Genomic DNA, 25,220 nt, shown 5'->3' with positions numbered 1-25,220 from the left:
AATATCCCATTAAAATTAGCTTAAAATGCCATTAAGAAAAACGCAACCCAACAAACATTAAGATCACATATTATTTCTAGGAAAATATAAAATTTTTATTAAATAGAAAAAGTGTAAACAATTGTACAAACTTGTCCCAAATGCGTATAAGCGCTAGGTAGCCAAACCGTCGTTGTTGCGGCCATATTCTTATCAGGTAAGAGTTTTTAAATATTTAATTATTGTTTTTTTTTTGCTATACGAAATATTATTGAACAGACTCGTACACGCGATTGCTCTAAATCTAAATAAATTTTTATGAAAACTGATATGGGAATCCCGAAGTTTGACTCAAATAGCATACATGTAACTAAAGGTATGTTAATGTGTAATTAGTAGTTTAAGTTCTCTGAGCTCTTATCGCTTAAATGCTCGTTTTTCATTAAATTGCGGGCAAGTATAACCAAGTGACTGAAATAGTTGTGATTTTTTTAAAAAGTCCTAACTTAAATATGGTTGACAAGAAAGTTTGCTCTTTGTCGTCTATGTCCCTCTATACCTCGATGGTTTAATTGCAATAGGTACAAAAAAGTAAACATTTTCCTCTGTATCCTACAGACAATATTGACACATTTTTTTTGGTGGCAAAATAAGATATTTAAACTTCAACTTCTGTGGTTCGTAAAATAAAATCGACTGCTCCACTGGGTAATTTAAATACTTTTAGCTTGAGAATCCATACCGGTTTGGATTATTCATTTAAAGGGTATGTAATGCTCTTTCCTTTGCTATTAATTTGTTTAAAGGTTGCCCCAAAGAACACTCTATAAGTATCCGGAATTTTCCTGTCACATTTTAACGAGGAATTTCGTATACTTTACTCAATGGTAGTAGTCGCCGTACTGGTAAGTGGGCGGATACTTTGAAGACTTCCCGTTCGGCTGGTAAAGGTTATGGTGCGAGGAGGAGCGGTAGGCGTAGCTGGTGGAGAAAGTCTCTGGGCGGTTGTGGGCAGGCGAGTAAGCGCGTCGTGCCCTCCGCTCCTCGATGTTTGCAGGCCATCGCTGGTGTCGACTGGTCGAATCCTCCGAGGATCGTCGTCGGTTATACCGCTTAGCTGAAGGAGGCGATCCAGCGTTTGGCATAGCCATTACCTGTTGATGACGGTAGCTGCTGTCGTCCCCACTTGCTGCACTGAACGCTTCACCCCGTCGTCGGAACCGCTCCTCAACGGAGGAGTTGGGTGTTCCATGCAGATCGATAACGTCGCCGTGAGAGTTACGTCGCGCCCTCTGCATGTCAATCTCTACGTCCTGGTGGTAGTTCTCATAGGGACTTCGCCGCTGCCGCTGACGCTGCTGCTGCTCGTGAGTATCCAAACGCTGTCGCCACTCGGTCGCCGAAACCTGCTTGCCATACAGATCGGGTTGAGCCTGAAACTGTGTTGCACCCTGTCCATAAATGTTCTGGTAGGAGGAGCGACGCCAGCCGTCGTCGTACCTCCGCGGCGCAGACTCACGTACCACAACCTCCTCCTCTGTAGCAGCAACTTGTTGACGGTGCTGCGATCGACTCGAGCTGCTCTCTGAGGAGTCCTCACCCGAGGTGCCCAGTCCTAGATCCTTCTCGTCCACACCGTAGGCCTTGTACGGGGCTCCCAGGAAGCCTTTCGAGCCATATGGGCCGTTGATTCCAATGGTAGGGTATTGCATGTAATATGACTGTGAGAAAGGCTTTTCTAGCTGACGGTCTTTCGTGCCGTCGTCTACTTCTGCGTCGCTACCATCGTCCTTTCCCGTCCAGGTAAGACAAGATCCGGGTCCGAAGAGTGATAGTAACACAGGCAGCAGAAAAAGGCCGTGCATTGCGCCGAAAAAAATCACCAAAAACACCATCTTGAAGAAGACCAGAAATATGTAGCTCTGGGCCAGCAGAAGGGCTACAATACCCAGAATGGTTGAACTGGAGCCCTGAATAATTGGCAGACCAAGGGAGTGAAGAGCTTCTCGGACTCGTGCCTTGGGACTGCGTTTTTTCGAGGACATGTATGTGTAGCAGATGTGAGCGGTGAAGTCCACTGAGAAGCCAATACACATGATCAAATTAATCATCGAAATGGAGTCCAGGTTAACGTCCCACAAGGCCATATATCCAGCAACGCCTAGCTCTATGGAGATGACCGAGAAAGCCACCCACAAGGAACAAAGTATATTAGGGATAAAAACAAAGGAGATTATCATCATGATAATGGCCCCAATCACCATTGCCTGAAGTGAAACCGGTCTCACCAGTTCGAACTGATCAAAGAACACGAAATATGGATGGAAAATTGAGGCATTCAGTGGAGAGTCTTTGCAGATCTGTCTCAGATCCCGAACCATCTCTTTTTCGTGATTGGTATCTGTGATGTTAACCGCTTGAATGAGAAAGCGCGAGGCAATAATTTGGGTTTCGTCCTTGTTGAAGCGAACATCGAGGGAGAAGGGGTTACCAGGGAACAACCAGTGCTCCTTCACGGCATCAATGAATGTCTGCTCGTCGTCTACGGTAACATTAAGGAGCTCATTGTTCCGGTCCAAGAATGAAAGGAACGAGCGTAGCCAGGACTCAGTATAGCGCCTGGAGGTTACGTATGAGGTATGCTCCAGGGTGCTGGTCAGGTTCTCCACTTGCTCCTGTACTAGAGGATCCGAGTAGTTTAACGGGCCTGCAATAATTACCTGTGAAATTTTGAAAATAAAAACGAAAGCATTAATACAAATATTATTATTTTTTGTTATTATTGCACTGTTACTGCAAAATATTAAATATAAAACGCACCTGCATCCTGTATGGAAACTCGCGGTAGTAGTCGTCCTCGCGATCAAAAAACTCCACCGAGTAGGAGTCTTCCCGGGAGAGCTTTCGTCGTTCGAGGCCCTCCTTTATTTGGGTGATTCCGTAGCAGGCGCCAACCAAATAGCTTGCAAAGGCCAGGATGATTATAGCCTTACACCACTTGTTGTTGATTACTGCAGCCATCTTATCCTTGAAGAACGCCATCAACACGTGATCCTTGTTGTCGATGGGATTGTCAGGATCGTTAGTGTCTATGCCACCAGCCATGACCGCCTTGTAAAGGAAGTTGCGATTCTCTGCGGAGCCAAACAAAATGATAGAATGAAGAGTTGTGAGACTAGTTCCCATTGGCCTGAATTGTCGCCACCACTTGCTTAGGCAGTGGCTTTTTTAGTTGTTTCTGTCTCATGATCAAGTTCATGTTGCAGCTGTTGGTGCTAAGCCATCTAAACTAAGATTACTTCGATCCGGTTGTGGTATATTACACATTTTAGCTGGCTAACTAAACCTTGCAGCTCGTACACTCAAAGAACAGCTTTAAGTTGGAAAAACAAGCACATTTCTTAAATATTTCCATACAATGATAGGCGAAGAAAAAAGTTGAGTCTGGAACAAAATTATGCAACCTATTCTACACAATCAAATAATATTTATAAAGGAAATCCCTAATTTTCTTGTTATACTACATTAAAACAAAGCTCAGCGTGCTTACAAAATAGGTACAAACGCAGCAGTTCACTCACCTTTGATTGCAATAGACATCGGCTGGACACGGCAGCCGAAAATGGAATGCAAATTCTTTTGCTCCCTGTAGCCCGAAATGGCCATACAGGCTGCAAAGAAGGTGATGTGCCACAGGAATGTAAAGCAAACGGCGAACACGGAGTACGTGCAGAAAATCCTGACTGATCGGAAAGGGCTGATAATTCCGATCAGGAACGAAATGAAGTCAGTGACTGAGGTGATGGTAATCGACACTGCCGCCTCGGACATCATAAGACCCATTCGTTCCGCGACAGGCATTTTGGACTTGGTGCGCCGCCAACCGGCCAGCATTACGAAAGTGTCGTCAATGCCAATGCCTGTGAAATGAATTTACCACTAGTTAAGAAGGTCATTTAAAAACGTTATATTTTCTAACAAACCGATCATCAGGAAGGGAGCAGCGAGATTGATGCCAATGAACTCAATGCCGCAGTACATGGCCAGGCCAAAAGCGGCCAGGGTGGCCATAATGGCCGAGACGTTGCCCATGAGCCCCAGGAAGGGTTTCGAGCGAACTGCATCACCCATCATGCAGGTGATAATGCTGGAAATGTAAATGTTATAACGTAAAAAAGCGTTCAAACTGCATGTGAAGGTACGTACCTAAACAGACCCATCATCAGAAAGGTTGAGCTAAAATAAGGCACCACAGTCTTCGTGTTCTTCTCGAGTTCGTGGTCCAGCGTACGAGAAGCGAAATATGAGACCGAAATGTGCTTGAACTGCCCCGAATTCTCTGCTTTGCCAACCACCCGGAGGAAAGTCTCCTCCCACTCGGCACCCCTAATAAGGCCGAATAAGTTTTGGTTTCGAACAGATGCCTAGGTAATTTTGGTACTCACTTGGCATCCTGCCTTTTGGTGTCTGCGGTCACGAAATACACCAATTGAATGGCCGGAACACTAATCACATAATTGTCCTCAGTCAGCTTGGTGCCGCCAAAAAAGACAGGAAACAAGTGGGCGTCCCACGTGACTGGATTAAACATGAAAGGAAATGTCAAATTCAGCTGACCCGCTTCGATCTAAAACCAAAGAGACCAATACATATAAAGTTGTAAAATAATTGTATTAATCGAAATGCAGTAAATATCAAATATACTTACATCATCCATCAGTGCATCCAAATTAAGAATATCGTTCTCAAAGCACTCGTTCTCCCAGCGAGCACAGTTGTCCTTGTACGTATAGGTATCACCATCATAAGTGGTTGTGGCATTTTGGATAATGCTGTCCAGCTGGCGCAGCTCCTGGAACACCTCGCGGCGGATCATATTTTTGTCGCCATCCTTCGTTATCACAATGACTCGCCCGAAGCGACCTAAAAAGGCACACAGACCTCACATTAGCTGCGGTGACCATGGTTAAATCTTCAGAAAACAGTTAGCAAACAATTGATTACTTTTTGCGGCTTGAAGGCTAATGTGCTTGCTGCTGCACACGCCACTACGTGACAATAATTTTAATTGAATATCTTTGGATTGTTTTGCGTATTTCAATCGTGTTTCTGTTTGCCCATTGATCGCACTTCCACTCGATATTGCCCGATTATCCCAATAGGTATTTGTATTTAATGCGCCATAACAACGGCTGCCATGAGTATTTGCGTCACAGTATTGATAGACTGTGTATATAAGGTACATCAAACTAACTACTATAAAGAATATGTTAACTCATACATATTAATAAAAACTTAGGATTATAGCCACTATCTTACAGGCAAATAAAGTCAACATTAAATGTTTACTTATTTTAAATAGAGTTGAACAAATAAAGCAATTTATACAGGTAAAGGCTATGATTCCAATATCCAGTATCCAATTCCTTCTTTTAAAACAATTTGTGAATGAACTTGAAGTTGCTTATACATATATTATATGCCATCAGAAAGCCAATCACGTTGCACAGTTATTCTTTTTTACGTATGACTTAAAAAATTAAACATACCATATGTATGTATATTAATAGGGTCGGAAACGCTTCCTTTTACCTGTTCCATACTTTTTAACGAATCTCGTATACCCGTTTACTCTACGTGTAACGGGTAAATTTAAATAATTGCCCGTGTGGTAAATACGGTATTTATTATGTTGAAGGTACAATAATTATTCATCAAAAATTGTAAATCAAATCATCTCTATTTTACCTCGTCAGGAGGTAACCAATCTTTGCTTGGTTATTATACTGGAAAATAAACATACGGAAATCTCTTTCTTCCTGCAACAAGATCTCCTTAAAATTGTAAAAAAGGAAGTTACGTTTTGCTCGATTTTAATCGGATACATCAATCTTCAAAAATTTGTATACCACTATGCTGAGTAACAAAGCGAGTAATTCAATTCATTTTTTTGATTTTTCCTCTGTTGCGGTCCATAAACAAATTTCCAAAAGACAGGGGAAAGTTGCAGCTGGCGCGCCTCTTGTGGCACATATGGCCAAAGTGCAATCGAAGCGGCGCACTAGCTTTGTGGCTAACTGGTCGTAACCGACTAAATGCGGTCTATATAATTCCGTTGAGCACTAACAGCGAGCGCGTGGATGTGTATCTACACAGGTCGCTTGTGGCCTCCACACACTCGACGGGTTTTTGTATCTTAGCTGTCATGTGGCAGACGAATATTCAAACAAAGTTCAATGATGCGCCGAATTGGAGCTCGCAACTTGAATAGATATAGATGCCTTGTGTATGTACCATTTTTACGGCTTTCCACACTGGATTTCTCGGCCAGAACCGCAGATCTGCATGCGTTTCCATCCGATAACTTCTCAGTGCACATCGAGTACATTCTTGCAGAATGAGGCTAATGTTATTGAAATAACAATTGTAAGTACTCTTTCAGAGTAGCAAACTTCTAAGCTTTCTTATGGAGTTTTAACAATCCAACTTTATTTGATTTTGAAGCCAATTTTGCTGAGAGCGCACGATTATCTTAAGCTATGTCTGAATTGCAAAATTTATTGAAGAAGTCAATTAAATACGGCTATTAAGACTCATAGTTTATACAAATAAAAAAATATATATGTATAGTAAAAAAAGAATAAGAACTAAACTAAAGCAGCATAATAAGGATAGCATTATAATTGAAACTGTATGAATTGAATTTGTATTTTCAAATCGCTCTGTTATTTTAGAATTAAGTTAGAATAATATGGTTGGGTATTCCTTAGTTTGTGCGCTCCTTATAATTTCACGACTGTGTGTCATTAGGTAATTATGCGGTAATCTGCTAGATTTGGCTTTTGACATTTTTATAGTTGCAATTATTGCAAATGTTTTGTCTGCTAGTACTATTGTTGCATTGCGGTGGTTGTGTTTTGCCCAATAATCCATTTAGCGAACTTAATAGCCTGTAAAACGGAGCCGAGTTCAAGACCTCAATAAAAGCAAAGATATTATGTCTCCATCTCAGCCGCGTGCTGAAATTATTTATTGCACATTTGAGTTAAATGTCAGTGCAGGCGGAACAAAGGAAAACTACTAAAGCTCAGAAAGCCGTAACACAGCCTTTTTCGACAGGGTGAAAAGTTTGTAAACATTTAATTGTTCGACGTGAGTTGAAGATAGTTTTACTTGGCCGATGTTTGCCACAGTAGTCATAAAGTCTCCATTTATGCCGTCACTTACCGGGCCTCGTAATGCGTCCGACGTTAAAGCGGTGCGTGTAATTTACTTTGAAGTATTGCTCAACGATGGCACGCTCAGTCTTTCCCTCCCCCGCAATTGGCGAGAATAAATACTCGGGATCAATTTGATACTTCAGCTGCTGGTAACTGTAAAGTTCATACTGAAGTTTAGCTATTTGGCTTCACCACTTTCATCGGTTCACTTACCCAGTCATGCAGAGCAGCGTCAGTAGTACCGGAATGATAATAAAATATCCAGGATGTTTGGCTATGCTTATTCCCAGATGGTAAAATGATTTGTTCAGTGTCTTATCGACACACGAAATTCCACACGTCATCTGAAAAGACCAATAAACAAAATTGGTTGGAGATATAAGAACGTATAAGATCGTACTGCCCAATATTATATACAAAATTGTGAAATCGCGTGCATGAATTCGATTCGCCTAGTGAAGGTGAAACGACAATTGTAAAATCTAGATGGAAGTCTCTATTATATTTTTAGTATGGCTAAATATCGGATCGCTAAAAAACATTAAATTTGCAAATTATACCTGACAACATATATTTTGTCTTTTATTTGATGAAAGTTTATAATACTTAGATTAATCTTATGATTAATCGTATGATTGTTAAGTTAAATATTTTCATGTTTGTGTTTTTAAACTAAAAATCATTAAATTTGTTCAATGTATTCACAGACAGACAAGTGTACCGCCTGTTTGTTGCCGTGTCTATTTGGCTTTGTTCATCGACACCTTCAACTTAAACTTTAGACACGCATTGTTTTTGGTTGCCTTACTTCGCTAAACGAATCTCAACAAATGCCCTTGTTCATCTGTATCGCACTGAAAAATTAAACAAAAATAAAAACCAAAATGACATGGAACCCTAATAATGTTCATTAACACGCGTAAAGAACTCAAGTACGTAGCAATAATGTTTATATAATGAATTAAAAATTACAAAAGTGTTAAAAAAGTGTTTGTCGCCCCCGGGTGGACTCGAACCACCAACCTTTCGGTTAACAGCCGAACGCGCTAACCAATTGCGCCACGGAGGCCGTGGAAACTCCGAAAAATGTTCTAAATTTCAAAACATAAACAAAAATCTGGAAGAAATTAAAAGGAAGCATAAATAAATTCTAATAAGAAGTGCTGCTAAGCTTAATTCGCTGTAAACTCAACAGCAATGGTGTCATGTGTCCGGCCAATACAACTAAATCATGTGTGAGCAGAACATCAGCTGCCTCCGTGGCGCAATTGGTTAGCGCGTTCGGCTGTTAACCGAAAGGTTGGTGGTTCGAGTCCACCCGGGGGCGCAAAATCATAATATTTTTTTGATTTGTACCTTAAAGAATGGTTTCTTGATTTTGCCATTTCGATGTGCCACAAAACGTCGATTCTACAAGTGATAATTCTTCCACTAACTGAGAAACTATTTTTGATAGTCGAGGAACTCGAAAACAGCGTTCTCTTTAGTTTGTTCTGTACTCGAGCTGCGCAATTGTTTTGGTCATATATCACGCCAAACAAGCGCCCAGCCATTTGATCTAAAACATATCTACGTTGTACAATAATGATCTTTATATTTTAAAACTATTTTCTGAAAAGCAAGAAACCCAACCCGAAAACATATTTGTTTTAATTTAGCCTTTATAAAAATGAATACAGTTCGAAATTAAAACAGTTCTAATTTCTTAATTTATATTATTATATAATTTTTATAGTTTATCATTGTGTAAAAACAAATGGGCATTGTACTCAACATCTGAGCATAAGACCTCATAGAATCAAGAATATATCAGTATAGGCATAGACATAATCAAGCAGGCATTTGTTGTAAAGTTTATACCAGTTTACTTTCCATTTTTCAGTCAGGGGTTCAACGAAAACTGACGCTGCACTTTTACCACAGTGTAACAATCTTGCTCGGCTTTTCGTACGGTAAATACCGGGATTACAACATGCCCAAGCAATGGCAGTTCAGCCTGCACCTAAGTCGAGCTCTTCGCTCGCCAAATTGAGTCACCCAGCCGTCTCAAGGTTATAGAGCTGGCTGGGGGTCCAGCATTGACTCCAACGCCGACTTCGAGCACCTGGCTCTCCGTTGACATAACGGTTCATTATGTCAAAATCATTTAATAAGCCGCGCGGCCAACATTTCTCAGCGCGCCTAAGTTTTCTGGTCTCGGGCCGTGCTGGTGCATCGATATTTGCGTTTGGATACTTGGGAAAACAATTTTTGATGTTAATTGGTTCAAAATGTGTCGGAAACGTAGCATACAGTTTGAACAGATTTTGGGTTTCCTTTCATCTCTCTTAACACAATATCTCCACTTAGTGTCTCATCGACCTCTGGAGCCGTTATGCAAAAGCTAAATATAAATTTGTATAAAATGAGTAAGCTCGCATAACCAATAGCTTCAGACTCGGCCCAAAATTCATTAATGATCTTTACAAATACATGTCGCAAGTTCAGTAGGACCGGGCCTCCTGAATTCGAATCGTCGGCGGCTTAGTTTTCTTAATCGTATGGGCCTCCGTTTTCGTCTTCTTAATGTCAGTTGCGAGCTTATTGTTGACAATAAATGTGGTCTACAATGTATGCTTCCTTATTTTAGTTGTTATGAATAAAGCGTTTTCGGAGACACCATCTAGGTCTACAGATTTGTGCTGGACACTCCCTCCCAGAAACTTAGTTAGCCACCTAAAAGAATGTTTTTTGTTGGCGTCGGCTTTTACATACATTTGTAGGTCAATCGGATTCTTTTCTTTTGCCAACCTCATTTTTGTATGTGGATAAAGATTTTTTATTAATACCCGATAAAATGCGAATGTTTGGCATGAGATTGGAATGTGCTTCAAAAGCTTTTACGTTTTTGGCCCGAGAAAGTTGATGACCAAAATGAGTTTGTCTCTGCAGTCTTTTGTTTAGTTGTTTTTACTTTCTGTACCAAACCATTTCTCGTTTTATTGTTTGCTTTTTCGGCTTCCTTACTGTTAATGTTGTTCGAATCTTTCAATTTTATAAAACTGATGGCTGTTTAAAAGAATTCTAACCCATTTTCGGGTCAATTAGAAGTATAGCTCCTGGATTGTTCCTTTCTCTAAATCAACTGTTATTTTTCCGCACTCTAGTTTCGTTCTCAGCTAACGGACTTTTTTGCTCGTTTTCTGACACATTTTCATCACCGTTAGTGATTTCATTATTTGATGGCAGGATTACATAATTCCCGGTTTTATCCAGCCCGTTTAAGTCTTTATTGTGGCCGCCGTTGCTCGGCTGAAACAATTTATATAATGCATATTTACAGGCAGAAGAAGAAGAAACAGGTGGAGGCTAAAACGACCAGCGAAAAAATTGATTGCGGGCAAAACGCATGCAAGCTTTTGGTGAGTTTTTCTTTCTGACCAAGTCAACAACTTTCACTTTTGCGATTTTCGGCAGCACATAACTGCCTTATAATTACAAAATTAATATTAATTATTATTTAAATATGTATATCTTGCTTTTGGGTTTTGGTTTCGAAATGTTTCTTTTTATAATGTATTTGTCTGTGGGTTTTGCCAAACAATAATTTAGGTCAAGTCATTGAAGTAGAACACAGCTGCGATTTATGACCTTAGCGCGTGGGAGGGACATATCGTCAAAAATATTTATGTGTATGTAATTACTGTGCTAACTCGGCTTAAGCCGATTCACATATAATTTATACATACATATATTACTGTGTTTTTGGCCACAATTTGTCAGTTAAAAAAGGTCGCTTACAATTGAAATTGGTTGCCACACAATGGTTTGCAATGAATTTTAATTAGTTTACTTCGTAGCGAAACATTTAGCATTGAAAGCCTTAACCGTATTTGACTGCTTTTTCGAAAAGTGGCGGTGGAAGAGTGTCTAAAGGCGGGACATACCAGGTTCTGCTTTGAGGCAAAAGCCAAGATAAAAATTCACTTTCTACTTTTTGCGCCTCTTGACTGGCTGACTAACCGAGTGGATGGACTGAGCTGGACAGAGCGGGACAAGGCAGTATGCATGCGCCCAGCCTGGAACTGGGTCACACTGGCACATAAAAAACTTGGCTTTAACGCACAGTCACAGGCACGGACTCTTTGTGGCCGCTTTAGATTTGAATTTAGCTTTTTGATTTGTATGCTTTGCATTAATTACCCATTTACCTGACGAGCTGATCAAGACAACGATTTGATGTTGGATTTTGTGAGACTTCTTTGAGTTTTAGATCTGGAAGTCAGTTAAGCTTTAAAGCCCTTAAAAACCGATATAAGCAATAACACGATTTGTTTAAGTGATAATGGCCAAGCAATGCCGATGAGTACAGGTTGTTATTTAAACTTTTTTAAATATTTATTTTTATTATTTTATTATAATTTATTATAAATAATAAAGGTATTTTTCACTTTTAATAATTGTTTTAATAGCAAATGCACTTTTCTATTGATAAAGGCCCCAATACAAGGATAATACAAAGATAAGATTGATACAAAGATAAGTGGAAACTTAAAACAACCATAATCTAACGTGTTTTCTTAAAGTCTCGTAGCTTTGTTGTCATTAATTGAGCAAAGATGACGTTCGCTTTCCCGTTCACTTTTACTAGTCTGCTGGATTTACTTTCCTTGGAAATTGGTTAATTATGACAGAGTTTTTCCGGCCATCAAGAGCGAGTTAATGAATCAACCAATTGACACACTGGCGACGTCAGAAACGATAAAATGCGAGCGACAAAAAATGAAAAACCAACTCTCTGAGAAGAAACTGCGGCGAAGACAATGAGAGAGAAAAAGAAAGTGCACGGCTGATCGTATATCATATGTCCAACACATATGGATACGTGTGCCAGTTAGTGACGGCGTTTCTGAACTGAAACCAAAAAGAGATTTTCAGAGAAAACTGGCAGGAACAGAGATAACTTTTCCTTTCAAGATGCCCCAAGCCTTTTCCCTTTTCTAGCCATTTAACTATTTAACTATAATTAGCTTGCTCAAGCACTTAGCAAAATTTACAATACTTTGGGCCAAATATCAGCATGGGTCTTCTCATTTTCACAACATTTGCTTGCCGTTAATCATTTAAGCAAACACTCAATTATACTCAGCTTGAATTTTAGCTAATTATGAGTAGCTTGTGGATTTGCTAATTGAAAACTGTAAACGACAAATAATAAAACAGTCCAACTGACATTTGTGTCCTGCCGGGTACGCAGACACGACAGCGAGCCTTTTCCCACAATTACAAAGAAAACCGTGGCTAAACCAGTTCAAACGGGCTGCAGACTACCTGTCTACATATGTATGTATGTCTTCAGAGTGGAAATCCATCTACCTGCAGAATTCCCTACTCTAAGACCATTTCGTGCAACTGTACGCAGTTAACAAATGTAAATGGCCTAAATCAGTTTAACCTTGGGCATAAGTGGACCCGACATCTGGAAATCGATGATGGGGTTGAGTCAATCAACCGGTTTCCTTTTTTAAACGCGAATTTCACTTGAACTTTCATTAACTGGGCCGAAAAACTCCCTCCGTTATGTACGCAACCCAACGCCAGATCCATCCGACAAACCGGATCACCAAAGTTCAGTTTATGTAATCACTCTTGCTTTCGCGTTGTATCCGAATACAAAAATGCAAACGCCTTATGACGATATTTCCATATACATATATAACATATATATTCAACATGTGTATTTCCTTGGCCGTTTTCCAGATTATTTTGATCGGGGATTTTCGATCCGCGCTCCACTTTCTGTTGCACAGGTGTGTGTTACTTTAATTGTACGCTGTAATCGTAGCCGCTTTCAATTCAAGTTTCATTAATTTGCCTGTCAAAAGTTTTGAGTTTCTTTCTCGATAGCCGATTGAAATAGCCAGCGAGTTGGACTTGGCCCGTAGTGGCAAATTATTGTTGCAATTGCACTTGCTGTTTGGAAAAAACGTCAATTATATTTTATTGCCGATGCTAATAGAGACCAACTTATACACTTAAAGTTTGGTCCCCAAACAGCGATTGTACTTGTTTATTGAAGTAAGGCTTAAATTGTCCATGAAGTTTTTGAGAATACCGCTTGCTTCTAGCTTGCTTCTGACACTAATGAACTGTTTTCCATCAGCAAAGCTATGAGTTACTGAGCTCACTATACTGCCATTGTAGCTCATAATGTGTACACAAAAAAATTCGGAAAAAAACATCTTTTTGTTGTAAAATAATCTAACCACACAATGAGATAATCACAAACAGTTTCTTTTTAAATTAGAGCCGAAAGTTCATACTAATTCTTGTATATCGCATGCTACAGAACAGTTTCCTGTAGTGATAGTGAATTAAAAAAGACATACTTTAGGCTAAAATATATGTTTGAATTGTATTTAAGGATGGATGGAGGAGAAAAAAAACATATTCTCTGCAACTACGCACTTTCCATCATAAGTTCCGAAACGTAGCAGGACAGATTTCATCCCCTGAATACCACCAACCCCTAGAAAAATCTGCGCCTCTATTATCTGCACTGCAACCGAAAGGAAAGTCTGAGGACTAAATATGAATCTCGACTTACCTTGTATCACCGATATGCCTTGCAGTGTTTCTTCACTTTGTTTAAGATGTATGTGGTGTGTGGATGTCTCCAGCAGTTTCAATGGACCTACAACTTACACGCGAGCCTTTCAATTGCACACTACTCTACGTGATTATCCTATCACAGAATTTTTTAGTGATTTTTTAGATTTTGCACACTGTTTGCACTGCCTTTGGCCATCGTATTTCGTATTATTTCGCCTGGCGGACACGTATCAAAAAGAAAAGCAACGGAGGTGGGTGCGATGGCGGAGCGACCGGCAACCGCTGACTTTAAGACCGTATCACGAACTGAGGGAATCCGCTGAGACTTCAGATCTCGTTGCACAGATCGCGTCTTGCGTTGCGACTACGTAGGCGCTGAGCGATTTTGAATTCAGTGACCGTTGACGTATCAATGGCTGAGTTCTTTATTTCCGACGTCTTTTGTCCGATGACAAATTAACTTTTATTAAGATTCTTTCTGGAATACTAGTCCCTGGAAAGGAGAGACACAAGTTCCGCGCACATGACCGCCTCGCACCACGTAACGGAAACGAATGAGGTCTTACGTTAGGCTCGGCGCTCTCGCAGCGCTCAGCTTAGAGCTCGGCTCTCACCTCTTACCTGTAGCGTAGCACTCGATCTCCACAATTTTCTTTCTTCATTTCTCTCTCACGCTCTCTCAGGTGAGAGCACCGGATGGCGGGACTTTTGGGAAAATGTGTGCCTCCTCCTATCCCTTGTATACCTGTTTCCATCTACCAGTGCGCCGATTCAGTCTGAAGGTCGCATTTGCGCTCATTAATCGCCACTTTCTTCTGCGGCTGCGCAAAGTTTTATGGAAATTAGCATTGCGAGTTCAGGTGAATTTCGACCCGTCTAAAGACGAGGGCGATCCTAAAACAGATGGGCATACTATGTTTCATTGGAAGCGCACTTCTGTGCACTGTTGGAACTAAAATGGCGAATGTACTCAGGCTGAGGATACTATTTTTCTGTATACGATGTATTTTTGCTGCTAGCTTTTAATTCAAAAAAACTGGATTGAACTACAAAAAAACAGAAAGCTTAGTATTTGAACATCAGTGACCGTATATCGGATCTCCGCTAGGAACTAAATCATTTTTGGGATATACATAATTCATGTTAGACAAGCGAATAGCGCCTTCTAAGGTGCGCTTATAAAATATAATATATTGAGCTAAATTCGGTAGATCAATACTAAATTCTATGGACTTTGGTTCAGGAAAGTCTTTGTGACAACACCACAAAAGACTGAAAGAGGTTTAATAAAAAAATTAGTGAGCTGTGTTATGTGCAGGGATATGAGTAGATCGCGAAACTATGCGCCATAAAACTAATTTTATTAAGCGCGGCAAACTTGTTTTCCGCAAGAAATCTTTAAATTACAAAAAGATAGAACATATACAAATAGAACGCAGTATTACCGCTGAAAATTTAAGCGGAAATTTTAATAAAAATCATTTACAATTTATTTCAAACAGTAAAAAGTGCACACAAGTGGTGGCAAGAAAGGGGCACAGTGCGCGATAAAAATATACTCATGCGCAGAGCCAAACAATGAACTATCTCACAGTGCGAGCATACATATAGTATAAGTGGTGTGTGTAGTAATGCCAGCCGGGCACGTTCAACTCGGGCGAGGAGAATTATATTGGATCGGTCGGGTAATTGGGCAGTGTAGGTGTAGCGCACGGCGGACCAATGTTGAATTCAATTCTGGGCAATCAAGCGAGGGATCTATATATACACTCATGCGATGAATACAGCATTAACATTGTCCCAGGCGGCGGCATTAACGAGAAATTTGATTGGCTCCTGAATGCGCCGCCAAGACGGTTATGCGCAGTTCGAATCCAAAGTGTGATCCTCCAGTTCGATGCCTTGGGATCGCAGCTGCTCCATGAACTCTGTCTCCATTCGAAACAGATCCTCGATCTCCTGCTGACGGCGGGTATCCTCTATAGTCTGCAGCCTCATACGCTCTCTCACCCGAAATAGCACATATAGGATGGAGATGTGGACACCCACCATTAAATTGATTCCTCTTTCCCAAGATTCCGGAGTGTACGAACGCGCTCGCTGCTGCTGCTCTATGTAGCGCAAGTAGGTGACAAGTACAAAGTCATCAAGCCGATAGTTCGCCACCTGAATCGCCAGTATCAGCAAACATATAATACCAATCGGCAGAATGTATAAGATTTTAATGACCAAGAAAATATTCAGAAATTGTTTGGAACCTTCCATGCCGGCGATACTAGTGAACAAAATTTTGTTCGCTAATTTGACAGGTTTCAACTGACTGACTTTATTTATTTAAAATAAATTTATTTAAAATATATCATTTGGAAGCCGAATCGAATGCAGAGGACAACTGTTATGGCCTGGAATTGACGATGACTTGTAAGTTCCCGTCATTGACCGCTAAACTAGGAAAATGTGTACTTGAAACTTTAAACTCGGTGACTAGGATTGCGGAAACAGTTTTCGACCGAATCTTTTTTTTTTTTAATTGTTTGCAATTTATTTGCCGTGTACTTGAACGATTCAATTCTTTCGTATAAACTTTTATCTTAATGTTATGAATTTTTAAATAAATTTTGTCTCAATGTAAAAAGTGATTTTTTGGAAAGTGATTTTATTTGAATGAATCGTTCAATTACACCACAAGTGGCTATACTAATGAAATTAGTTTGGTTTTATGCATTTAGTTATGCTGTTGGATTGGCGCCGTAGTCACCGGAAGCCTCTTCAAAAAAACGCGTTTTGCGCGAATTAGAATAACCATATAAATGGCTACATACTTCTACAAAAATCCAAACTTTTCCCCATTTTCCCGCACCGCAACATAACGTAACCATTTACTTTTAAAACCTGGTAATAATAAGCTCAAAATCCAATCAAGTCCTACGTAAAATGTTGGACGCTACAATATTACTGCCATGTAACATATGCCTTAAAATTCAAACATTGCAAGCAAATAAAATTATTATTTTCCGTTTAAGAACCAAAATCTATTTTAAGCTCCCAAATATTTACATAGTACATAGTTTGATTGAACATTAAATTTTCGAAATAGCAATTAGTAGCTGTAATTTAAATATATTGAAGAATATTATTATATTTAAGAAGGAAATCATCACATTATTAATTTGTTAAACTAAATGTTCATTTATACTTTTTAATATTAATTTTTTAATTTTTTAAATTTTAATATTAATATTAACTTCGGTTCCGAAGTTGTTAATGGCACTTATATGTTAGTATTTATATCGGCAAAAAGTATAAAGTATGCAAGTAGCCAATTTAAACAAGAGAGAACGCTTTAGTCGAGTTCCCCGACTATCTGATACCTGTTACTCAGCTAGTGGAAGTGCGAAGGAGGTCTTCTACACTGACGGTTTTTGGCGGTTTGTGGGCGTTAGAGTGGGCGTGGCAAAAAGTTTTTTTGGCATATCGATAGAAATTTACAAGACTAACACAAAAATAAAAAAATATCAAAACATTTTTCTAAAGTGTGGGCGTGGCAGCTTTGGGCGGTTTGTGGGCGTTAGAGTGGGCGTGGCAAAAAGTTTTTTTGGCAAATCGATAGAAATTTACAAGACTAATACAAAAATGACAAAATATTAAAAAAATTTTCAAAAGTATGGTCGTGGCAGTTTTGAGCGGCTTGTGGGTGTTAGAGTGGGCGTGGCAGGATGATTCTACAAACTTGCGCTGCGTCTATGTCCCTGGAGTCTGTATGCTTAATCTCAACTTTCTAGCCTTTGTAGTTCCTGAGATCTCGACGTTCATACGGACAGACAGACGGACGGACAGACGGACATGGCCAAATCGACTCGGCTATTGACCTGATCAAGAATATATATACTTTATATGGTGGAAAACGCTTCCTTCTGCCTGTTACATACTTTTCAACGAATTTAGTATACCCTTTTACTCTACGAGTAACGGGTATAAAAATTACATATTTAGTATTTAATAAATTTATTCAAATTTTTACCCAGCATATTTCGCATTTATATAAATTATTTAGGATTAATAAAAACATATTAAGCTATTGTAAAATTTAAATCAATTATTTTTCAAAATATACTGAAAATTACCTTTTAAATAAAATTTATAATTATAAAATAGTTCTCGGAATCTTTACGTTCATTTCGACATACAAAGGACAGACGGATCAGAAATAGGGCGCAAACATTTCCTCCTATCTGGCATATACTTTTCTATCAATCTGCTTACCCTTTTAATCTGCGAGCTACAGGTATAACATGAAATATATATGCAGGATAGTCGTGGATTGCACCAAATTTAAAAATAATTTAAAAATCTGTGATTTAACACAGTGTGAACACAAAGGTTCCGTTATCAAGTTACAAACGTTATTCATTTAAGACTCAAGCAATTGCTAAAATCATTTGAAGAAGCTGGAATTTTACAAGCCATTATCTTCTTGCTTCAAAAAGGATCTGCGTGTAAAATCTACACTGTATATGTTATGTAGAGTTCTATTAGCGTGGCCAACTCCGAGAAAAAAACTCAAAATAGAGAGACAACAGCCTAGAATAAAGTCGAGTTGGTAAACACAGCAAGACAGGAACAAAAAAGTCAATTTTATTTGGTAAATTTAAATATTTTTTAAAACTGAATTAGTTAAAGCCCTCAATTATATTGATGTACATAAATTTCGCGTTTTGTAATCGGGGCTGGTCCGTGGTAATAGACGATTGATTATCAAATTTTCAACTTTTTAATATGGTGATAATTTTTATTATTTTGTTCTTTAGCACACACATCTGTAAAATAAGGTATGTAGTTCAATTTTATTTTTTTTAACTTGTTTTTATTTACTATTTCAAATTGTTTCTAAATAGGCAAACATGGGTACAGCTTGACACATTGCCATAAAAGTTATCATCACATTTTACAACACTGGATCGAGGTGAGGCAAAAGCGCAGCCAAGTTTGCTTTACCAAGTTCCTTTTCAAACTTAATTTTGTGTGTTTGTGATGTCCAGGAATTTTAGCATGCGAGCTAAAGTGTTTATAAAACCATTGGTGCTGTTCCAAATTATTGACGCCTACGAGCGCCGACCAAAAGGTGACAATCAGGTATGTGTGTGCGGATCTCCTGCCCAGTAAATCTTCCAATAATCGAATCAAAGGTTATGGGTACTTTGCTGGGACGCAACAAGGAGGGCCAAATCGAGATTTCCAACTGTTTTCCTGTTCCGCACAAGGAGCACCCGGAGATTAACCGCATTGATCTGGATATCTCATATGCCTCCGAGTTCCTAGAGCTAAATATGCTGACCTATTCGAACGAGCGTGTGCTGGGATGGTTCTCCACAGGGAAATCGGTGTCTCGCTCCGCGTCCCTGCTCCACGACTATTATGCCAGAGAATGCGGCGAAATACAGCCAGTGCACCTGGTAATGGATGCAACCCTGAAGAGCCAGCGACTTTCGACCCGTCTGTACTGTGCCGTGGAGATCGGAGTGCCTGGAGGCACCAAAGGGCTGATGTTCTCATTAGTTCCACTCGAGATTAGCAACGGAAATTCCGATCTGGTGGCTCTGCGTTCCCTAGAAAAGCAATCGCTGCAACAGGGAACCAAGCAAATGGAGCGTTTCCTCCCAGAGTTGGTGCAAGTGGTAGATGCCACTAGGGACATACAACAGCGTCTGGACTTAGTGCTGCGCTACATCAACGATGTCTTGGCCAGGAAGAGAAAGCCGGACAACGTCATCGGCAGAGCCCTTCATGCCGCTCTTACCGCTGTACCGTTGTTGGACTCGGAAAAATTTCGTCTCATGTTCAATAACAACTTGCGGGATATGCTCATGGCCATCACGCTCTCTACGATGATAAAGACCCAGCTGGAGATCAGTGAGAAACTTTCTTGCATGCAGGATCAGTAATCAATGATACAAAATTTACTTGATCGACCAATAATCTGTATTACGGAGAAATCCCATGGTCCACTTATATGTTTTTTCAGGTGGCTTCCACTTATTAAATATGCTTTCATTGAAAGGAATATGCATTCAACAAATTTGGGGAAGTACACTAATCGTAAATGTTAAGGTCAAACATATTTAAAATCTAGCAAACACGTCCTATAAGGATTGTAAAATTAGTATCGGCTCTTGAACTTTGGAATCTAGAATAATCACATCCAGTGGTGATTATGAGCTTGTACCGTTAAGGCTTCCCCCATTCTACACAATTTTCTTTGCGCTGTTCAAAAACCTCTTAGGCAAGACTTGCCCGGAATTTTTTTTGCAGCATCCGGTTCTTTGTCCCTCTGGTAAAAGATTTTTAGAGCAAGCGATTCATTTGACCAATTAATTTAGCCGTTTAAGCCTCAAAAAGTTAGCGGTAAATACAACAATAGTGCGGCGACTGGGAAACCCGCAGCGGATCGATGATCTCTACGGACGGTGATAAGGTTCGGTACAGATCTATTTCGGTCTGTTCGAATCTCAATGAAGAGGGCACAGCGGAGGACGGGAGAAGAAAGGTGGTCGGGGATGTGGACCACCCAAATAATGCCGAGATAATAACGCCTTATCACTGTTCAGGGACAGTCGGCGGATGTTCACCGGGGCAATCAATTAGCTGGCACGAACTGAAAATTAGCAACCGTTGACGTTGACCGTCGATAGTAGCCCTACGACACCCCTCTTCGCAGACGAATCTCCCGTTGTCTCTCTGCGCCCCCAGCCTCCGCCGCCTCTGACTTATCGCTCAAGCCAAGGGCTATCGGTATGCCCCGGTCGCCTTTCCTGATAGACATCGCTGGCAACATTGCTCTGAGGAGTGGATCGGATGCGGACCAACACCCTCAGACGTCCAGCGACCGGCGATCAGAGCCGACGCACCAAGTATTAAGACTGTGGTCAAACCGTAATGAAATCCGATTTCATAATGAAAACCCAGGTATACTGAGTTTACACCACAACCCAAGGAAAACCACTATGCCAAACGTCCGTACCGATCGGGACTTTCTTAATTGAACTTATAGTGCATACCGCGATCGTCCGCCTGATATTGGCAACTAAGTATTATGCTTTCGCTGCTGCCACACCACCCACTCGTCTGCCGCTGCTGCCTGCTGGAGCAGCCGCCGCTGTACCACAGTCTCCATGACGCTTCTAGTCAATTGGCTGTGGAGCTGAAGGCCCTAGCTCCCACCCTGCGTCTGGAACCCGGCGACAACCTCACCGACGTGATCTGCGACCTCTGCCTTCGTCGCCTGTACGACGCCCGCGACTTCCAGCGGCGGTGCGAGCACTCTGAGCAGGTGCTCCGCATGAGGCACGAGCACTGGAAACACACGGTGGCCGTGGGAGACGCCTTGGCCCTGGACGATGTGCTCGAATGCCTGGAGCGAGAAGTGGGCAGCCTGGAGGGACCGATGGCCATGCCGCTGCAAACAAGCAAGCCGGTAGCCCATGTGGCGCCCTTAATGGAGACCGTTGATTTTGGTATGTTATCACGCACGGGTCGGCCAAAGAACCAAGGATTAGGTCATAATAGAAAATGTAATATAAAATGTTTCGTTTTTCTAACACATGCTGATAATAGGCTGATAACAAACTAGAATTCTATAGGGATGAAGCCATTAAATTTAATAAATAATCTGCTAGACAAAAACTATGCATTCATGAAAAAACAGATATTTATACCTGCTACTTATATACCTGCTGCTTATAAGAAGATTCGTTAGTGTTTATTTTTTTCATTGCAGACAGTATATCTATTGATTTCAGTCTTAAAAATGCATCGCAGTAAAGGAGACATTTCAGAAGACATAATATTTCTGTTTTAATTGGAAAATTCTATTTATCAATAGATATATCATTCTGTCTTGTTTATATTGTCCTTTGAACTTCCACATTTGAACTATAACTTTTTTATGACCACAGAAAGCCTGGACTTCCAAGACAGCTCGCCCAGTGAGCTTGGGACTCCCTCGTACTGGGAATCGTCGGTTGATTCAGGCAGCCTTAACACTCCGCATCACCAACCGGAGACTGCCGAGCTCCTAGCAGCCGAACCTCCCACGCCCCCGGAATCATCCGAAGAACCGGCTCCGGAACCCGCAGAAAAGACCAGAGAGCGGAGACCCAGGCCGCACCAGAAAAACCCCAAGCCTAAGGAGAAAACCGCTGGTAGCTTGCACCCGCGATCCTTGCACCCGTGCCCCGAGTGCGAAAAGAAGTTCACTCGCAACTTTCAACTCAAGCTGCACATGACAGCTGTGCACGGCATGGGCGAGATGAGGTACCAGTGCGAGGAGTGTGGCAAAAACTTTGCCTCGCGGCACAGTCTTCGCTACCATGTGAAGTCGGTGCACTCAACGGAGCGCCCATTCGGATGCCAGCACTGCGAGCGACGCTTTGTCTTGCGCACGCAGCTGCTGTCCCATCTTCGCACCCACACTGGCGAAGCCAAGCCGCGCATATTTGAGTGCCAACGCTGCTCAAAGAGCTGGCCCACCAAGTCCGACCTCCGCACCCATATGCGCTCCCACAACCCCAACATGGAGCGGCCCTTCAAGTGCGATCGCTGCTCGAAGGCCTTCTTCACTCGTGGCCACCTCAACTCGCACCTGCTGGTACACACTGGCGAGAAGCCATTCGCCTGCGAGTACTGTGACAAGTGCTACCAGAGTGTTGGCAACCTGAACAATCACATGGTACGCCTGCACGCAGAGATCATCGAGGCCCAGTTAGAGTCAGAGGTTATCGAGAGCTGAGGCCCACACCCGCATCCTAGGAAGAGGCTGCATCTAGTATTAGGGGCGCTGGAGGGGCAATTACACCGAGTCCACCAAAAAACTTTTTGTCACGCCCACTCTAACGCCCACAAACCGCCAAAAACTGTCAGTGTTGAAGACTTCGCACTTCTACTAGCTGAGTAACGGGTATCAGATAGTCGGGGAACTCGACTATAGCGTTCTCTCTTGTTTTAATATAGCTTATATTTGTACTTTTTTCTATAACTTTGAATAAAATACTTTTGCTCGAAAATGTACTTTTAAGCATCGCTTTAAAAAGTTTCACTATAGAAACAGTTTGTTCTAAGTTTTTATGCCGTTCATAGTATTTAATTGAAAAGAATGCAACAGGTTGATAAAAACGACGAGGACCTCCAACGCATACAGTCAGGTTAATTGAAAATCCCTTGCCTAATATGATACAAAATATTTTTTTCCAACAAAGTTCCCTTCAATAATACACTGAATATAGCGAACTTCCCATTTTTCGATTTTGAAGTACGAATTCTCCTTTGCTTCTAAATAGACCTCAGTTTCGGTGATCACCTCTTTATTCGATGAAAATGTCTTCCCAGCGAGCATTCGTTTGAGTTCTGAGAACAGGATATTCGCTGGATGTCAGATCTGGAGAATACGCTGGATGCGGTAGCAATTAGAAGCCCAATTTATGAATTTTTGCCATCGCTTTCACTGACTTGCTACATTGTCTTGGTGAAACAGCGATTTCTTTTTTTTCAAATGCGGCCATTCTTGGCAATTTCGTCCTTCAAACGGTCTAATAACTCCATGTAATAGTCACTGTTGAAGGTCTCTCTTTTTTTCAATGTAATCAATGAAAATAACTCCACGCGTATCTCAAAATACAGACACCATAGCCTTGCCAGCCGACTGTTGGGTTTTTGCCCGTGTGCATCGGATGACTGTCGATTGGTCTTCGGAGGAAAATGATGGAGCCATGTTGCATCCATTGTCACATCTACGAAAAAACTCGAGTTTATTACGCTTTAAAAACTGCTCCGATACACCAACTCGGTGTTTTTTTTTGGTCAAAACTGAGCTCGCGGGGCACATATCTTCAAACTGGTGAATTATTTGAAGTACACGTTCAGTTTATATGTAAATCGTTCAGTTATACGGTCCTCGGTGCTCATTTCACCATGTCTTATCTTAGCATACTAATCCTTGATGGTTGATTTTCCTGCGGCAGTGTCCGAAAACTCATTATCAAGCAAAGTTTTGGCATTTAATGTATTTTTCCCCTTCAAATAGCTGTATTTTATAACACGCTAATTTCTATTTTATCCCTTTTCTTTACAATAGCAAGAGTAGCTTCACTCAAAATGCTATAACTCACAAACTAATAAACGCACAGCTGTCAAATTTATACACATGCTTTTTAAAGGTTTGGGTTAAGGGTTTAAAATATTGTTTGCTGTGGTAGGCCGGAGACTTAACAATTGACCTAGAATGTATGTACATTCTTAATCTTGACCACTAAACGAGTTGTTTTTTTACTGTCGGTACGGACCAACACACAAATGAGCACGGCAATCTAGGGACCTAAATATAAGGCTATGAAGTATTTCGTTCCTTTTTGGGCATTGCATTATTGTTGCCCAACAATGAATTTGGCAAGCATTTCCTATGCGCAGTAGTCTTATCTTATCTTATTCGTCGCAAACGGTTGATTGCCAAACGCAGCCGCGAGGAGAAAGTATCAAAACACCCAGCATACACAAAAAAAACCAAAGGTAAAAAAAACACATTTAAAATAGAAATCGTGAAAAAATGTGGATTGGAAATAAGATTAAAGCTTAATAAATTCGGTGACAAAACATACAACAGTTAAAATAAAAAACCCCAAAAAGCAATATTCCGCAATTGTATTTATGGCTATGTGACTATTACTAGAAACATATAAACATTTTTTGTTCAATTGACTGCTTACTACTACATAAAATCATTTTACCAAGAATGCTGATTTTTATAAATTTTCAGAATTTGTTTACCTCTACAGCGATGATAGCACGTAGTAGGACTCTACCCAGTAATTTATTTCAGGTTCTTATAAAACCCAATTCAGGGCTTATCGCACAAAGCTTTGGTTTAATTGCACGCGGGCTCTAATATGTGTGTCTACCACCTATTGAGTAGAAAATAAAATGTGATCACAGATCGTATTTAAAGAAGAACAAGCGATTGACAGAGGGGCCATGAAAGGGGTCGATCCACAGCAAGATTGTAAGAAAAAGCGCAAGTAAAATTTTCCAGTTATTATCAGTGGGGAATTTCGTTGGCGTAGTGACATGGCAGCACCGTGAGTTTGTGAAGTGTAAACAATATTATCTAGAAACTTTTTGTAAGGCCAAAGGAATTTTACAACCCGAAGTAAATTGTAGCATTGGCCGGCAAGGCATTGGTCTTTAAAGCCAACTATTCTTTTGTTTGGTTTTTACAAATTTCTGTCTGAATTCCCCTAGAAAATATATGTTAACCAAATCAAAAAAATCTTTTAACGACTTAAAATCAAGGGGGAACGCTAAAGTCGGACAACTACAGCAGATTTTAATTTTTCGTGTACATATAGTAGTCGTCTTCGCACACTCTCCTGGTGCTAAGGAGTG

General features: G+C 40.6%; 4 protein-coding genes and 2 non-coding genes across 9 annotated transcripts; 3 read left to right on the top strand and 3 right to left on the bottom strand.

Moving 5' to 3' along the window:
* Positions 1-73: 73 nt before the first annotated feature.
* Positions 74-14,349, bottom strand: LOC120443773 (patched domain-containing protein 3). Of its 3 annotated transcripts, XM_039623087.2 has the most exons (11): positions 13,786-14,348; positions 7,413-7,543; positions 7,207-7,352; positions 4,688-4,902; positions 4,425-4,606; positions 4,186-4,365; positions 3,963-4,126; positions 3,561-3,899; positions 2,800-3,113; positions 1,503-2,699; positions 74-1,418 (listed from the first exon to the last, which is right to left on the bottom strand). In XM_039623087.2, exons 2-11 carry the CDS (start codon positions 7,541-7,543, stop codon positions 861-863), a joined length of 3,426 nt encoding a protein of 1,141 aa, XP_039479021.1. In that variant the 5' UTR covers positions 13,786-14,348; the 3' UTR covers positions 74-860. The 3 variants fall into 3 exon arrangements, with proteins under 3 accessions (XP_039479021.1, XP_039479009.1, XP_039479031.1); XM_039623075.2 differs by having other exon boundaries at positions 74-2,699; XM_039623097.1 differs by lacking the exons at positions 74-1,418; positions 1,503-2,699; positions 2,800-3,113; ... (3 more) ...; positions 4,425-4,606; positions 4,688-4,902 and adding an exon at positions 6,973-6,998 and having other exon boundaries at positions 13,786-14,349.
* LOC120443789 (eukaryotic translation initiation factor 3 subunit F-2) lies at positions 8,015-19,847 on the top strand. Of its 2 annotated transcripts, XM_039623129.1 has the most exons (5): positions 8,019-8,131; positions 18,599-18,619; positions 18,686-18,753; positions 18,830-18,923; positions 18,977-19,847. In XM_039623129.1, the coding sequence occupies exons 4-5, from the start codon at positions 18,840-18,842 to the stop codon at positions 19,730-19,732; spliced, it is 840 nt and encodes a 279-aa protein (XP_039479063.1). In that variant the 5' UTR covers positions 8,019-8,131; positions 18,599-18,619; positions 18,686-18,753; positions 18,830-18,839; the 3' UTR covers positions 19,733-19,847. The 2 variants fall into 2 exon arrangements, with proteins under 2 accessions (XP_039479055.1, XP_039479063.1); XM_039623121.1 differs by having other exon boundaries at positions 8,015-8,131; positions 18,686-18,923.
* On the bottom strand, positions 8,195-8,268 carry Trnan-guu. The gene has a single exon. It is a non-coding gene; the product is annotated as a tRNA-Asn (tRNA).
* Positions 8,453-8,526, top strand: Trnan-guu. The gene has a single exon. It is a non-coding gene; the product is annotated as a tRNA-Asn (tRNA).
* Positions 15,214-16,186, bottom strand: LOC120443810. The gene has a single exon (XM_039623154.2). The coding sequence runs from the start codon at positions 16,053-16,055 to the stop codon at positions 15,648-15,650; it is 408 nt and encodes a 135-aa protein (XP_039479088.1). The 5' UTR covers positions 16,056-16,186; the 3' UTR covers positions 15,214-15,647.
* Positions 19,848-20,182: 335 nt separating the features above from the next.
* On the top strand, positions 20,183-22,853 carry LOC120443779 (zinc finger protein 184). The gene is made up of 3 exons (XM_039623110.1): positions 20,183-20,753; positions 20,839-21,301; positions 21,743-22,853. Exons 2-3 carry the CDS (start codon positions 20,881-20,883, stop codon positions 22,573-22,575), a joined length of 1,254 nt encoding a protein of 417 aa, XP_039479044.1. The 5' UTR covers positions 20,183-20,753; positions 20,839-20,880; the 3' UTR covers positions 22,576-22,853.
* The last annotated feature ends 2,367 nt before the right edge of the window (positions 22,854-25,220 follow it).

The sequence above is a fragment of the Drosophila santomea genome, chromosome 2L, assembly GCF_016746245.2.
Source record: "Drosophila santomea strain STO CAGO 1482 chromosome 2L, Prin_Dsan_1.1, whole genome shotgun sequence".
Classification (NCBI taxonomy): domain Eukaryota; kingdom Metazoa; phylum Arthropoda; class Insecta; order Diptera; family Drosophilidae; genus Drosophila; species Drosophila santomea.
The sequence above is the reverse complement of the archived record's forward strand: the minus strand, read 5'-3'. Positions and strand labels throughout refer to the sequence as shown.